At 44.3% G+C, this 16,568-nt stretch overlaps 1 protein-coding gene across 2 annotated transcripts in view; it reads left to right on the forward strand.

Moving 5' to 3' along the window:
• Positions 1–6,934: 6,934 nt before the first annotated feature.
• Positions 6,935–16,568, forward strand: part of slc35b3 (solute carrier family 35 member B3) — a 70,329-nt gene continuing 60,695 nt past the window's right edge. For both annotated transcript variants that reach the window (XM_069920850.1, XM_069920852.1), the window contains exons 1-2: positions 6,935–7,361; positions 7,498–7,619. In XM_069920850.1, the coding sequence (XP_069776951.1) occupies positions 7,164–7,361; positions 7,498–7,619 (320 nt within the window). In that variant the 5' untranslated portion in view covers positions 6,935–7,163. The remainder of the gene's footprint in view (positions 7,362–7,497; positions 7,620–16,568) is intronic.

The following is a 16,568-nucleotide window of genomic DNA, read 5'->3' on the forward strand; positions in this document are numbered from 1 at the left end:
TGTTCTGGACAGCACGGCTAGCTATACTTAGCTGCGTGGTCAAGAACGGGGTGTTGTTACGAGCAGGGCCACCAGCTATAATCCTAGGGGTAACGGGCAAGTAGAAAGGGAAAATGCCACAGTATGGAAGACTATCTTCCTGGCACTGAGTTCATGGGGTCTACCTATCTCCCAATGGCAGGAAGTCCTCACAGACACACTTCACTCCATCCAGTCTCTCCTATGTATGGCTACCAATAACACTCCTCATGAATAGATGTTTGTTTTCCCTTGGAAGTCTCCATCAGGGACTACACTGCCCACCTGGCTTATCTCCCCAGGACCAGTCCTGCTTCGGAAGCACGTCAGGCCATCTAAGACTGATCGCTGTTTGAGATGGTCTGCCTTCTCCACATGAACCCCCATTATGCCTACGTTGCCTTCCCTGATGGGCGCAAAGACACAGTCACGATCTGGGACCTTGCTCCATCGAGGGCCTCCCTACCATCATTGACTTTCAATAGACAACCACCCCCATCCCCCACTTCAACCTTAGGGGTCCCAAAGCCTGCAGCTGACCACCGCCTACTCCAGGTCACTGTTGTCATTGATGTACCTGCTCCACACTCCCCCTCCACACCACTTATCCCCACCCGCAACTAACGGTTAAAAGATCCATCTTACAACCTGCTCATGACACTATGATGGACCCCCCCCCAACCATTGCCACATCACTCACTGCAGCAGAGGAGACCCCCGATAGACTTAATCTGTAAAATATATATATGTATAGTTATTTCACCTACTCCTTTTTTCTCACTCCGCAGGACTCTTCTTAAAAAGGAGGGGTGAATGTGGTAAACCACATCTTTCCCCTTTTTGAAAAAAAAAACACACAAACACAATACTATGTCTACATAACAAAACTATCTACATTCCATGGCCAGTCTCTTTCCACTCAGCAGCTTTCAATCAGTCTCTGAGATGGTTTAACTGTCCTTTTTGGTCTGGTATGTGTTTCCACCGGTATATTGCTTGCATTTGCTGCGTTAGTATTTGTGTCTTCCTGTGAACTCATGTTCCTTTTCTTCATGTGCTGGCCCGTTTTGTGCACTGACAGGTGACAGGTCACAACATGGGTTGGAGCTTGCAGTCATAGATCTATGCAGTCCCTTCTCAGAGATGTCCCTCCCTTTGTCTGGATCTGGTAGGATTGTGGATCTATTTCCTCTTGCACATATCCTTGCATGGAACATGTGCCAGAATTGTGATCTTGGATTCGCACTTGAACTCCAGGATTCAGGACTGTTAGGCTTTTTGCAGTCTTATCATGATACCGTTTCTGTTTTACTTTCTCTTCCATTTTATCCTGTTTGACCTTGTGTGCTTAACAGATTTTCATGCATCAGCAATGGGCAAGAGAAAGGTCATTCTGTAGTGGCACACTCCTGTGAATCATTAGACTTGTGTGGAAATCCTCTCATCAATCATTTGCTTTCTTCATGAGGCTCTTCACCGTCTTGATAGGACTCTCTGCTATGCCATTAGACTGAGTAATGTAGGGTTGAAGTCATATGTCAAAACCCCTAAGTATTGGCAAAGGACTCATATTCACTGCTCGAAAATTTTGGTCTCTTGTCTGATACTACTTCACAAGGAACTCCAAGCCTCACAAACACACTTTTCATGAAAGTGATAACTGCTTTGCTAGATGTTGGCTGCAGTGTTGCTATCTCTGGGTAATTAAAAAAATAGTCTGTTACTACCAGAGTACAATTCCAATTACCTGAAATGATCAGGGCTGGTCTTAAGACAGTGTTCAGATTCTATCACCAATGTGTCTATGTACAGATTGTAGTGTAGGATGACTGTGATTGGCTGAGAGCGTAGCCATACCTACTGGCAGGTCTTAAAGGATTGCTCCTAGCCAGACCAGGTCATTCTGGACTGGTCGTCCAACTTGTGATATGCTCCAGTCTTTTAGTTAATAAAATTGTAGAGCGCGTCAAAATAACCAAAGACTTGTTGATCCAAACCAAGGCTTTTATTAACTAAAAGACTGGAGCATATCACAAGTAGGTCGACCAGTCCAGAATGACCTGGTCTGGCTAGGAACAATCCTTTAAGACCTGCTAGTAGTTGGGGCTACGCTCTCAGCCAATCACAGTCATCTTACACTACAATCTGTACATATACACATTGGTGATAGAATCTGTACTATCACAGACAGATAAATTTTTTTTTTCAGATAACTGGTTATATTTTAAAAACAACCCAGTAGCAACAGAAAATTACTGTAACAATGTTTCTTCTTCTTTCTTTCTTTGGCTTGGCTTCGCAGACGAAGATTTATGGAGGGGTTAAACCACAACAAACAACAAGGGAAGGTTTTTTTAAGCACTCTTCCCTCTCACATACCACCTTAAGCAATCCCTTACTAATCACAGAGGACCAATGGTATAGGGATAGGGATTACTTAAAGTAGTATGTGAGTGGAAAGAAAAAGGTTGAGAAGCACTGGTCTATAGGTAAGGCATATTTTGCATGAAGCAGTGGTCTGGCTTATGTCTTAGTTCATTCTTGGCCAGTACGTCACCTCTTCAGCTCTACGCTTGCATGTTTCCTCACCAAGAGATCTTTCATGTATCTTCTGGAGCATTTTCTTGCTTAGCAACACTGGAATCACTAACCTTTAAAGACCATATCTTTCACAACTGACATTTCATCTCTGCATGCGCAATAATCCCAAATACCCATTGGACAATCATTCTTAGCTGCTGGCCGTCCTTTCTGTAGAGCTCTTTCATTGTTTCATCAGTCTCTGTTGCTTTTATCCTGGGATAATGGAAATGAGCTGAAAATCATGTCAATTTAGGCCTGTATCTCCGCATTAATCTCTTGGTTGCTCCTTTCTTACTTGTCAACTGCTCGAGACAGTGCATCAGCTGCAAAGATGTATTTTCCTGGCATGTAGATAATTTTTACATTGTAGTTCTGCAGCCTTATCAACATCGACAGTCATACAGTGGTTTGGACATAATTGAGATCAATGGTTTATGGTCTGTCTCCACTTCAAGAGCTTGTCCATAAATGTATGCGAACCTTTCGCTGGTCAGAAGCTTTTTTCTATCTGTCCATAGCTGGCTTCTGCACTTGTTAAAGCCCCTGATGCATAGGCCACAGGTTTCCATGTGTCCTCATGCTGCTGTACTGCTCCAAGGCCATGTTGGGGTACATCAGTGGAGATTCTGGTGGATCTATCCAAATCATAAAATTTAGGCTCTTCTGTTAGGACTTTTTTGAGTGCCTAGAAGCACTCTTCTTGAATGTGCGACCAGATCCATTCATTTTTCTCTGCTCAAGGAGTGACCCAAGCGATGCTGACATTCGACAGACGAGGGATGAACTTAGCCAGGTAAGTCACCATCCCCAAGAAACATCTCACCTCCTCTTTGTTTTGGGGCCTTACAAAATTCTCAATGGCTGATGCCTTTCTGGGAACAGGTTTCACTCTCTGTTCAGATAAGACATCTCCTATGAAGGTCAGTGTTTTTACACCAAACTAACATTTGTCTTTATTTAATTTCAAATTGACATTCGGTGCCATGTTAAGTACCAGCCTTAGATGCATATCGTGGTGCACCCTATTCAATAATGTCATCCATCATGGTCACAAATCCAGGTATACTTTCAAAGATCATGTGGATGGTTTTATGGTAGACTTCTGGTGCAGACAAGATCCCATATGATAGCCGAAGAAAGTGGTATCTTCCTTGTGGAATCTCAAACTTAACTCATCAAGCTTCATCTGCCAATATCCCAATGACATGTTGAACTTGCTAAACCACTTGGCACCTGCAAACCAGGACATGATTTTCTCCCATGTCGGTAATTTAAAATGCTCTTTCTTGATGGCTTTATTGAGATCTCTTTGGTCTATACATATACGCAATGCTCCATTTTTTTTTGCACGATGACCAGTGAGCTGACCCAATCTGTAGCTTCTTCAATTTTCTGGATGACTTTCATCCATTCCAAGCATGCTAGTTCTTGTTTAAGTTAGTCTCTTAGTGGAAACAGAACTTTACTGCATGCATCTATGTGCATCTTGTATACATCAGGTAAACATCCAAACCCTTTAAAGACAGCTGCTTACTCTTCCATGAGTGTTGTGTGCACATCTTCAGTCTTTGAGGCCGCTATGAAAACTCTTTCACCAGGTCGAGCTCTTCACATGCACACAGATCTAATATTGGCTGTATTCTCCTTTCTACAATCAGTAGTTGTGACTTTAGATGCCACCCTTTGTGTTTGTGCCCCCTTTTACTAGAACATTCTTTCCAGTTTAGCCTGTCACTTTTAATTTCACAGGATAAATCTTGCTCTTTATGGTGAGGGTATTGTAATCATCCATAGATGACAGATTCACCTGGTCTCCAGTGTTAAGCTTAAATGTAATTATTGTCTCCTTCACAGTCACTGGAATGATCCATTCCATTTTACCAGCAGCAGCCTGTAGTGAATCCACAAAAAAATCCTCAATTTCTTCATCCACTCAGTGCACCTTTCTGTTGGTAGCACCTGCTTTGCAGCACTTTGCAAAATTATTCTTCTTCCCATATTTATTGAAGGACTTTCCATAGACAGGACACCTCTTTGGAATATGTCTACCAGTTGCTGCATTTGTTGTTTGAGCTTACCACTTTGCTTTGCTGTAGCTTTGGGAAACTCCTAGTGCTCTGCCTCTGTTTTCACTGCATGCACTATTGTGTCTATCCTGTGCAGCTCCTTAGCTTGTGCTCATGTGATCTCTGCTGCCCTACACATAGTCACACCCTTTTCCTATGTCAAATCTTTCTCACTTAACATTCTTTCCCATTATCTGGGATTCCGCAAACTATTCTATCTCTCAGTGTGTGAAGTTTGGCTAAATATTGGTTGAAACTCATACCTTGTTTCTGGTTACAGGAGAAAAACTTGCATCTCTCAAATGCGATGTTTTTATTTGGAACAAAATACTCCTAAAATTTTGTCATCAGAGTGTCCAACATGAAAACTGTTATAGATGTCCAAGGACGCTTTCTGTTTTTCATTGGTTTCTTCTGCTCCACTGAAGCGTTTTCAGTTATCGGTTAGATTGGTGGTAAACTGCATTGGTGTGGGAGAACTTAACTTATCCATGATGGGAACTGTTGTCTTTTCTTACTTACTCACATACTTTTAACACTGTTATGTTGGTTTTTAAATTTAACATTTAGACATCTTTTCTCTCTTTTCTTTCTCTTTGGCTTGGCTTCGCGGACAAAGATTTATGAAGGGGTAATGTCCACGCCAGCTTCAGGCTCGTTTGTGGCTGACAAGTCCGATGCGGGACAGGCAGACACGGTTGCAGCAGTTGCAAAGGAAAATTGGTTGGTTGGGGTTGGGTGTTGGGTTTTTCCTCCTTTGTCTTTTGTCATTGAGGTGGGCTCTGCGGTCTTCTTCAAAGGAGGTTGCTGCCCGCCGAACTGTGAGGTGCAAAGATGCACGATTTGAGGCGATATCAGCCCAATGGCGGTGGTCAATGTGGCAGGCACCAAGAGATTTCTTTAGGCAGTCCTTGTACCTCTTCTTTGGTGCACCTCTGTCTCGGTGACCAGTGGAGAGCTCGCCATATAACATGATCTTGGGAAGGCGATGGTCCTCCATTCTGGAGACGTGACCTAGCCAGCGCAGTTTGATCTTCAGCAGCATGGATTCAATGCTGTTGGCCTCTGCCATCTTGAGTACTTCGATGTTGGAGATGAAGTCGCTCCAATGAATGTTGAGGATGGAGCGGAGACAACGCTGGTGGAAGCGTTCTAGGAGCCGTAGGTGATGCCGGTAAAGGACCCATGATTCGGAGCCGAACAGGAGTGTGGGTATGACAACGGCTCTGTATACGCTAATCTTTGTGAGGTTTTTCAGTTGGTTGTTTTTCCAGACTCTTTTGTGTAGTCTTCCAAAGGCGCTATTTGCCTTGGCGAATCTGTTGTCTATCTCGTTGTCGATCCTTGCATCTGATGAAATGGTGCAGCCGAGATAGGTAAACTGGTTGACCATTTTGAGTTTTGTGTGCCTGATGGAGATATGGGGGGGGTGGGGGGGGGGGGGCTGGTAGTCATGGTGGGCACATTTAGACATACAGCACTGTAACAGGCCAATTCGGTCCTACAAGTCCATGCTGTCAATTTATACCCCGTTAACCTACGCCTCCAGTATCTTTTGAAAAGAGGGAGGAAACCGGAGCCCCAGGTGAAAACCCATGTAGACACGGGGTGGGGGGACATAAAAATTCCTTGCAGACAGTACGGGATTCAAACCCAGGTCCAGTCCTGATCACTGATGCTGTAAAGGTGTTGTGCTGTCCTTGAAGAACAATCGGGCGTGGCTTTAACACTTAAACAACTTTAATTTTCCAACAATGCACTTGGCTTCTGCCAACCAAGTGCATTGCCTACGGGGGGGGGGGGGCAATGTAGTACTTTTATATCTTTGGCTTGGCTTCGCGGACAAAGATTTATGGAGGGGTATGTCCACGTCTGCTGCAGGCTCGTTTGTGGCTGACAAGTCCGATGCGGGACAGGCATACGCAGCTGCAGGGGAAAATTGGTGGGTTGGGGTTGGGTGTTGGGTTTTTCCTCCTTTGTCTTTTGTCAGTGAGTATATTGCACTTCTGTGTATGGCAATAAACTCATTCACTGTTCCAGTTTATCGATCACACCTATGCTCCAGGACACGTCACAGAAATCTCCTTCCCCCAAGCCGGCGCCAATGCGCAGCCGCAGCTCGATGGCCGGGGGATCGAGAGTCTGCGTCGACACGCTCCCCACCGACGGGGCAGGTCCACTCCCAAATGTGCACATCTGCATGGCCGTCCCGCCCCCTTTGGCCGAATGCGCATGCGCAGCATCGGCCACCTCTGGCTTCACCCGGGTCAAGCGAAGGGAGGTGGGCATGCGCGGCGGAACAGCGCTGTTTCCCTGATGATAACAGTTGACAGGTGCTGGAGAACCAGCAGTCACCACAACATTTGTGATCAATAGTCAGGACGGCTGGTGGATGCCTCCGTGATGCGGCGGTGAATCGTGGGAAGGCTGCAAGCTGTATTTCCATTTGGTTCATTTACGGGCGACTTCGAGCCTGCGGCCTGCGGCGCCGACTGGATGGCAACGATGAATGCCTCCAGGAAATATATCTCCATCAGTGTTCCCGACAAACCGGACTCCATGTCCCCGCACATCAAGTCGGCGGAGGAGCTGCGGGTGATCGGCTTTAAACTGAGCCACTTCCCCAGACCCGTTCAGTTCCTGATCTGTGTGGTTGGGGTCTTCGTCTTCTATCTCGTCTATGGATATCTGCAGGTCATTGGCAAATTTAATCTACAAATATCACATGCTTTTCTACACAAACCTGTCCCATGTCACATTCCATGCAGATTACGCCTGTTCCATTACATACTGTCGCATTTCCATTAACTTTACCTCTCTTGATTCCCAGGAGCTCATATTCTCACTGGAAGGTTTCAAGCCCTTCGGCTGGTACCTAACTCTGGTGCAGTTTGCTTTCTATTCTACGTTTGGACTGATAGAACTTCAATTTACGCAGGACAAGATGAGGAGGTAATGAATCATTTGGTGGTGGGTACATGTTGTTGTAATTGCTGTGACAATTTAGTCTGAAGACATGAAATAGAACCTGGTATTTGAGAATTGCAAAACAGATTGGCGATGTGTGTAAATGTAACATTTCATTGAAAATGTTTTAAATTCCAAAATGGTCTCGGTGGGCCGAGTGACATCCTTTCGTGATGTTACCATTCTATGATTCTGTTGGGTGTGTTTCAAGTTCCGTGTTTGAAATTCCAATATAGTCCGTTGGATAGCTTACAGAAATATGAATGTCCTGTGACACACTAACTGCTGGTTATGTCTATATTTGAGATCATGAGAAAGTACATTTTCCAATTATTAATTCTTTTTCTAGAGTATGTAGACTTACACTAGAAATGAAAATCAAAGAGCTGGAAATGTGAACTAAGAGCAGAAAATACTGGAAACACTCAGCAAACCAGGCAGCATCTATGAAAATAGAAACTTTTCAGGTCTGGGGTGTTTCATTAGAACAGGGACTGAAAGAGAGTTTTCCGGAAATGTTGAAAAAGAAAGTCTGCAGACAATTGATTGTAGTTTATATAAAAAAGTTGGAGAAACTCAGTAAGTTCTTAATGAAACAAAGATAAAGATACATAACCAACTCTTCGGGCCTGAGCCCTTCATCAAGGTATGAGCAAAAAGCAGGCAGGTGCTGGAATAAAATGGTGGAGTAGGGGGATGAGCACAGGCCCACAAGCAAAAGATCAGAGATGGATATGAGTAAGAGGTCACAAGGGAAAAAAAGCTGAGAAGTGAGGGGAGGGAATAGCTCTCTGAATGGAGAGGGAAGGAGAGTTAGAGGGAGTGGCCTCACGGAAACAGGAGAAGTGATGTTAATGCCATCTGGTTGGAGAGTGTACAGACGGAATATTAGGTACTGTTCCTCCATTTTGTGCTTGGCATCAGTTTGGCAGTGCATGAGGCCATGGGCAGGCATGTCAGCATGGAGTTGGGGTGCAGAATTGGCCACTGGGAGATTTCCGGCTATTGCAGAGGACAGAGCGAAAGTGCTTAATGAAATGATCTCTCTGTCTGTATCCAGTGTCTCTGACGTAGAGAAGGCCACAAGGGGAGCACAGGATGCAGTAGATGACCGATTCATAACTGAACTGTTGCTTTACTTGGAAGGACTGTTTGGGCCCCTGAATAGTGTTGAGTGAGGAGGTCTGGGTGCAAGAGCAACATTTACCAGAAATGTAATTGAGGTGTTGAAGGCTGTTCCTGGGTCACATAAGGGTACCATTCCTAAAAAATTGTTCAAAAACTAATTTTCTATTTGTGAAATCTTCAACTTCTATAACTACCAATTCTATTAATCAAATTGCTTTACATGCATCCTAATATTAGTCAGCCTGAAGAAAACTGAGGTCCTCCATCAGCCAGCTCCCCACCATGACTACCAGCCCCCCCACATCTCCATCGGGCACACAAAACTCAAAACGGTCAACCAGTTTACCTATCTCGGCTGCACCATTTCATCAGATGCAAGGATCGACAATGAGATAGACAACAGACTCGCCAAGGCAAATAGCGCCTTTGGAAGACTACACAAAAGAGTCTGGAAAAACAACCAACTGAAAAACCTCACAAAGATAAGCGTATACAGAGCCGTTGTCATACCCACACTCCTGTTCGGCTCCGAATCATGGGTCCTCTACCGGCACCACCTACGGCTCCTAGAACGCTTCCACCAGCGTTGTCTCCGCTCCATCCTCAACATCCATTGGAGCGCTCACACCCCTAACGTCGAGGTACTCGAGATGGCAGAGGTCGACAGCATCGAGTCCACGCTGCTGAAGATCCAGCTGCGCTGGATGGGTCACGTCTCCAGAATGGAGGACCATCGCCTTCCCAAGATCGTATTATATGGCGAGCTCTCCACTGGCCACCGTGACAGAGGTGCACCAAAGAAAAGGTACAAGGACTGCCTAAAGAAATCTCTTGGTGCCTGCCACATTGACCACCGCCAGTGGGCTGATAACGCCTCAAACCGTGCATCTTGGCGCCTCACAGTTTGGCGGGCAGCAGCCTCCTTTGAAGAAGACCGCAGAGCCCACCTCACTGACAAAAGGCAAAGGAGGAAAAACCCAACACCCAACCCCAACCAACCAATTTTCCCTTGCAACCGCTGCAATCGTGTCTGCCTGTCCCGCATCGGACTGGTCAGCCACAAACGAGCCTGCAGCTGACGTGGACTTTTTACCCCCTCCATAAATCTTCGTCCGCGAAGCCAAGCCAAAGAAAGAATACTATCATAATTAAATGAATGGAATATAAGACATAGGAGAAGAAATACGCTATTCAGTCCATCAAGTCTCCCCCACCATTTAATCATAAGCCAGTCCATTTTCCCACTCAACCCCCTGTCCGACTTCTCCCTTTGATGCCCTTGTTAATCAAGAACCTATCAATCTCTGCCTTAAATACACCTAATGAACTGGCCTCCACAACAACCTGTGGTAACCAATTCCACAGGTATAATACCCTCTAGCAGAAGAAATTCCTCTGCATCTCTGTTCTAAGCAGACGACCTTCAATCCTGAAGTTATGCTCTCTTGTCCTCAACTCTCCCACCATAGGAAACAATCTTTCTACATCTACTCTGTCCATGCCTTTCGAATACTCAGTGAAGTCTCATCAGTTCCTTATAAAGCCTCAATGTCACATCCTTGCTCCTGTATCCTAATCCTCTTGAAATGAATGCCAGCATTACATTTGCTTTCTTCACTACCGATTAAATATGCAAGTTTACTTTCAGACTATCCTGGTTAGAGTTATCATACGAGGACCATTTGACAGCTGTTAGCCTATACTCATTGGAACTTAAGAGAACGAAGAGGGATCTGAAATATTTTGAATGTTGAAAGGCATGGACAGAGTAGATGTAGAAAGATTGTTTTCTGTGGTGGGAGAGTTGAGGACAAAAGAGCACAACTTCAGAATTGAAGGTTCTCTGCTTAGAACAGAGATGCAGAGGAGTTTCTTCTGCTAGGGCGTGGTAAACCTGTGGAATTGGTTACCACAGGCCGTTGTGAAGGCCAGGTCATTAGGATATTTAAGAGATTGGTAGACTCCCAAATACCTTTGAATCTGGGTGTTTTCAATTTTCTCCCCATTTCGAAAATAGGCTGCTCATTTATTTTTTTGTACCAAAATGCATGATCATACACTTTCCAACATTGTATTTAATTTGCCACGTCTCTTCCCATTCTCCTAATCTCTCAAAGTCCAGCAGCCACGCTGTTTTCTTAACACTACCTGCTCCTCCATCTACTTTCATTTCAGCTGCAAATTGGCCACAAAGCCATTCATTCTATCATTGAAATCATTAACATAAAAGAAGTAGCACCATCACTAACCCCTGTGGAACACCATTAGCAACAGAATATGATCCCTATATTCTGACTTTCTGCTTCCTGCCAATCAGCCAATGCTCTTTCAACACTAGTATGTTTGCTGTTATACCATGGCTCTTGTCTAGTTAAGTAGCCTCATGCATGGCATCCTTCAAAGGCCTTCCAAAAATCCAAATACACAACAGCCTGCTTGTCACTTGTTCAAAGAATTCCAATAGGTTTGTCAAGCAAGATTTTTTCCTCAGGGAAACCATTCTGGCTTTGGCATATCTTGTCATATGGCTCCAATTATTCCATAACCTCATCCTTGATAATCAATTCCAACATCTTCCCAGCCATTGATGTCAGGCTAGCTGATCTATAATTTCCTTTCTTCTGCCTCCCTCCATTTTTGAAGAATGGGGTGACATTCTCTTTTTCCAGTCCCCTGGGACCATACGAGAATCTATTGATTCCTGAAAAATTAATACTAATGCTTCCACAGTCTCCTCTGCTACTTCTTTCCAAACTCGAGGGTGCAATCCATCTGGTCTGGAAGACTTAACCATGCTTAGATGATTCAGCTTTCTGAGCACCTTCTCCTTTGAAATAGTAACTACACGCACTTTCCTTCCCTGATACCCTTTAACATCTTGAACACTCACTTTGTTCTATTGCCATCTCCTTCTCTCACATTATTATTTCTCCAGCATTGTTTTCTATTCTCTTCTCACCTCTCTTTTATTCTTTATATACTTGAAGAAGCTTTTTGATATTATTTGCTAGTCTACTTTTCCCTCCTGATGAGTGTTTTTAGTTACCTACTGCAATATTTTTAAAACCTCCCAATCCTCCATCTTCCCACTTTGGTGGCCCCTAAATTGGTGGTTGATATCGACCCCTGGGGGTCAATGGGACCATCCAAGGGGTCGATAAATGCCAGGGGGTTGAATGGGAGTCAATAACGCCGGGGGGAGGTCAATTGAAAATAGCGCCAGTGGCAGTGTTGACCAACCAGTCTCGAAAGCGGGCTTTGATTGCTGCCATGTTGTATTTGATTTTGCCCTTGAATTAATTCAGAACGCATGAAAGGATGTAAAGAAGTATGAGTTCTATGTTTTATTCACGTGTAATCGTCGAATTTTATGGACCACTTTTTGGGGAAAAAAGGGGAGGTAAACTTTTACACCAGTTAAACATTTGATCTCATGAGTACCTGCATTGTTCAAGACATCAGGAGATCATATGCCAGGACTGGGTGGTATGTTCATGGTTGGGTAGCTCAGATGGCATCAGGGTGAGGATCTGCAGTTGGGAGTTCGGATGGGCAGGCTTCAGGGCAAGAATCCAAGGTCAGGAGTTTATATGGGTGGGCGTAGGGGTGAGGATCCACAGTCGGGAGTTCAGATAGGTGGGTGCTGGGATGAGGATCTGCGGTGGGGAGTTCAGATCAGCAGGCATCATGTCAAGGATCTGCAGTTGGGAGTTTGGATGGGCAGATGTTGGGGCGAGGATCCACAGTCAGAACATCAGGAGAACGATGGGCATGCGGCTGAAGCCAAAAATAGGCAGTTAACTTTAACATGGGATCGACTATTATTCGAGTATATACGGTACCAATGTTAGCTCCCCCCCCATCCAATGTCATCACCCCACCTCCTGCTGTCCAGCACCGCCCCCACCCCCACTGTCTATTCTAGCACAGCCACCACCACCCCCCCCCCCACACCATCCAGCATCCACCCCCCTCTACAGTGTCCCCACGCAACAGCACCCCACCCCTACCCTGCCCAGCACCAGGATCCCATGCCTGGGGATCGATGAAGGACAAAATATTCCACGCAGGGGGTCGATGGTCTAAATATTTGGGGATCCCTGCACTAATTTTTGTCTCCTTGCATACACTCTTTTGTTTTCATGTTGGCTTTGAATTCCCTTGTCAGCTACAGTTGTGACATTTTTTTTGTGACAATATTTGAACATTTTTTTTTTGCTGTGTATTTATCCTGAACCTTCCTCATTTCATGCAGAAACTCCATCCATTTCTGGTCTGCCATCCTTCCTACAGGTGCTCCCTTCTAATCTACTTTGGCCAGTTGCTCTCTCATGGCATTGTAATTCCCTTTACTCCACTGAAATACTGATACATCCTTGTTAAATATCATTTATTTTATTTTGTAAGATGGTTTATATACAGTGAATGTTTGCATTTTGATACTGCCACAAAATAACAAATTTTGTGACATGTTCATGACAAATTCTGATTCTGCATTGAATTCAATCATATTGTTATCACTGCTGCCTTATGATTCCTTTTCTCTAAACTCTCTAATTACCTATAGTACATTACACAACATCCAATCCAGTACAGCTGATCCCCTAGTAGGCTCATCAACAAGCTGCTCTAAAAAGCTATCTCATAAGCTTTCAACAAATTCCCTTTCTTGAGACCCTGTCCCAACCTGTGTGTTTTCCAATCTACTTGCATGTTAAAATCCCCCATGGCAACCATAATGTTGCCCTTCTGACACAGCTTTTCTATATGCTGTTGTAATCTGTTGTCCACATCCCGTCTACTGTTTCGAGGTCTGTATATAACAGCAAACAGTGTCTTTTTACCTTTGCCATTTCTTAACTCTACCCACAGTATTCTTCTAATCCTATGACACCTCTTTCTAATGATTTAATGTTGTTCCTTACCAACAGAATCATGCCACCCCCCCTCTGCTTACCTGCCTATCCTTTCAGTCCCATTGAGCCGCGCCCGGCCCATAACCCCCCCCCCCACACCTCTCTTGTGCATATACCTATCCAACTTTTCCTTAAATATTAAAATCGAACCCATGTCTACCACAATGGCCAGAAGCTCATTCCACACTCCCACCAATCTCTGAGTGAAGAAATCCCCCTCATGTTTTCCCTAAACATTTCCTCCTTCAATTTCGATCTATGTCCTCTTGTTTGAATCTCCTCCACTCTCAATGGAAAAAGCCACATTGACCCTATATGTCCCCCTCAATTTTAAATACCTCTATCAAATCACCCCTCAATCTTCCAAGCTCCAGGGAATAAAGTCCCTGCATGCTCAACCGTTCCCTGCATGCTCAACCGTTCCCTGCATGCTCAACCGTTCCCTGCATGCTCAACCGTTCCCTGCATGCTCAACCGTTCCCTGCATGCTCAACCGTTCCCTGCATGCTCAACCGTTCCCTGCATGCTCAACCGTTCCCTGCATGCTCAACCGTTCCCTGCATGCTCAACCGTTCCCTGCATGCTCAACCGTTCCCTGCATGCTCAACCGTTCCCTGCATGCTCAACCGTTCCCTGCATGCTCAACCGTTCCCTGCATGCTCAACCGTTCCCTGCATGCTCAACCGTTCCCTGCATGCTCAACCTTTCCCTGCAACTCAAACCCTGAAACCCAGACAACATTCTTCTAAATCTCCTCTGCATTCTCTCGATTCTGTTTATATCCTTCCTATAATTCGCCACCCAAAACTGCACACAATATTCCAAATTTGGTGTCACCAATGCCTTAGACAACTTCAACATGAGATCCCAACTCCTGTATTCAATACTCTAATTTATAGAGTATTAACATACCACATTGGACATTAAGCTCCCAATAACATCTGTCCTTTAGCCATGACTTCGTCATGGCCACTACATCATACCAATGTGTAGCTGTACTACAAGGTCATCCACTTCATTTCTTATGTTGCGTGAATTTAAATACAAAACCTTTACCCCTGTATTTGTAACTTTTTTTGACTTTGTGTCCCTGTTGCATTGCAATTCATCCCAATGGCTGCAATTTCGCCCTATCTGCCTGTCGTTCCACATATACTACCAGTTGACTTGACTTGTGCGCCAATCACTACTTCCTCTGTCTCTTCACTTTGGTTCCCACCCCCCTTGTGAATCTAGTTTAACCCCACCCCCAACAGCATTAGCAAACCTCCCTGCCAGATATCCAGTAATTATTGAATGTCACATTATTACTGCTATCTTTAAAAATTATGGGAGAATTTATGAAAAGTCAGATTTCTATTAGTTGGGTCATTACTAACCTGGGGACTGACTGAACTTTATTCAAGCCTTCTGAGCATCCCAATGTGTATTACAATCAATGAAATAAATGAAATGTATTCAATTATATATCAAAAAATGTTACAATGAGTTGTAAACAATAGAAAAAGGTTATTTTAACTTGTGTGCATGTGTTTTTTTCTTCAAATTGTTAAGCAGTCATTGGGATCAAGGATGAAGTGTTTCCACTCAAGTTCTTATGACTGATAAGGTTAATGTGGGATTGGTGAAGTCTGTGCTCATTAATCATCTCAAACAAAATCCACACTTCAATTAGGAGAACTGTTCCTTGGCCACTTTTTTTCTTAATCACCTTTGAGATGTGTTTGAGCATAATACCGGCAATTACTTTCCCTGTGGCAGGTGGCAAGGAGAGATTTCTCTGTGATTTCCATAAATCACATTTTTTTTCCTTTTCTGAAGTTGCCAGCAGTCATCTTTTTCCCAGACGTGGAAGTCAAGACTGTGAACATATGGTGGAAGTTTCTCTCTGGACAAGCTTTAAAGCTTGAGTTGTAGGTGGTCTCCACAGTGCTGAAGAATCTGGGCATATCATGATTTATCAGCAAGCATGCTTTCCACCTACCATCTGTTGGTTTTGTGGATTTTCTTTTGGAACTGAGTCTCTAGATCTCTTCCTTTTTCATTGAGAATAATCACCTTATCTCAAGAAAGGTGTTGCAAGATACACTTGGTGATGTATTAGCTATGGATTCTCTTCAAACTAGTCTGGTAGAGAAGCCAAGAATATTCAGTGGTGCTCTCCAGATGCCTGTGAAATTCTGTCAAAGAACCTTCTTTAAGAGGACCTTGAGACCCCAGTATTTTTCTAGTTCCAATTTGCCATTGCTTCTGCTGCTCTATGACCAGGCTGGTGGAGGTAACAGAATGGATTTGGTAGTGGTCATTGATGTCTTTCAGCAGGGAAGATGAGAACATGCTTGCACCCTCTCATGTAGAAGAAGATATAATTTAACAAGTGTCATGCATGGATGAGGTATGTTTCCCACAGTCCTGGAATTCCCCTTTGGGACAGCATTTGTTGAAAATATATGTAACTATTTTGTTGGGAGGAAGTTAATATCTTGAATTCAAATTTACAGCTACAGTATCCCTTATTTGAAATGTTTGCAACCACAGTGTTTTTCCAGAACAAAACCCAAAACAACACAGTAGCATCAACTTCTATCAGCAGTTAAATAACAATAACATGAACATTCACCTAAAATAATGTTTAATAGGTATCAAAAAAAAACCATGATCTCTGCCACTGGCCATCTCCCAACCTCTGCTGCCGTTTCCTGACTATGGTCTCCACTCCTGCCCCAGACCCTGAGGTGACTTCTTCAATGCAGACGGCTACCAGCCCCCAACAACTTCCTACTGCCGCCTCTGGTCCCCAATTATAGTCCCCGCTCCTGCCCAGGAACCCGAAGTCCCCACTCATGCCTGGGAACCCAAAGCGACTTCTTCAATGCATGCAGCACCGCAC

Source organism: Narcine bancroftii, chromosome 2 (genome assembly GCF_036971445.1).
Source record: "Narcine bancroftii isolate sNarBan1 chromosome 2, sNarBan1.hap1, whole genome shotgun sequence".
NCBI classification, from domain to species: Eukaryota; Metazoa; Chordata; class Chondrichthyes; order Torpediniformes; family Narcinidae; genus Narcine; species Narcine bancroftii.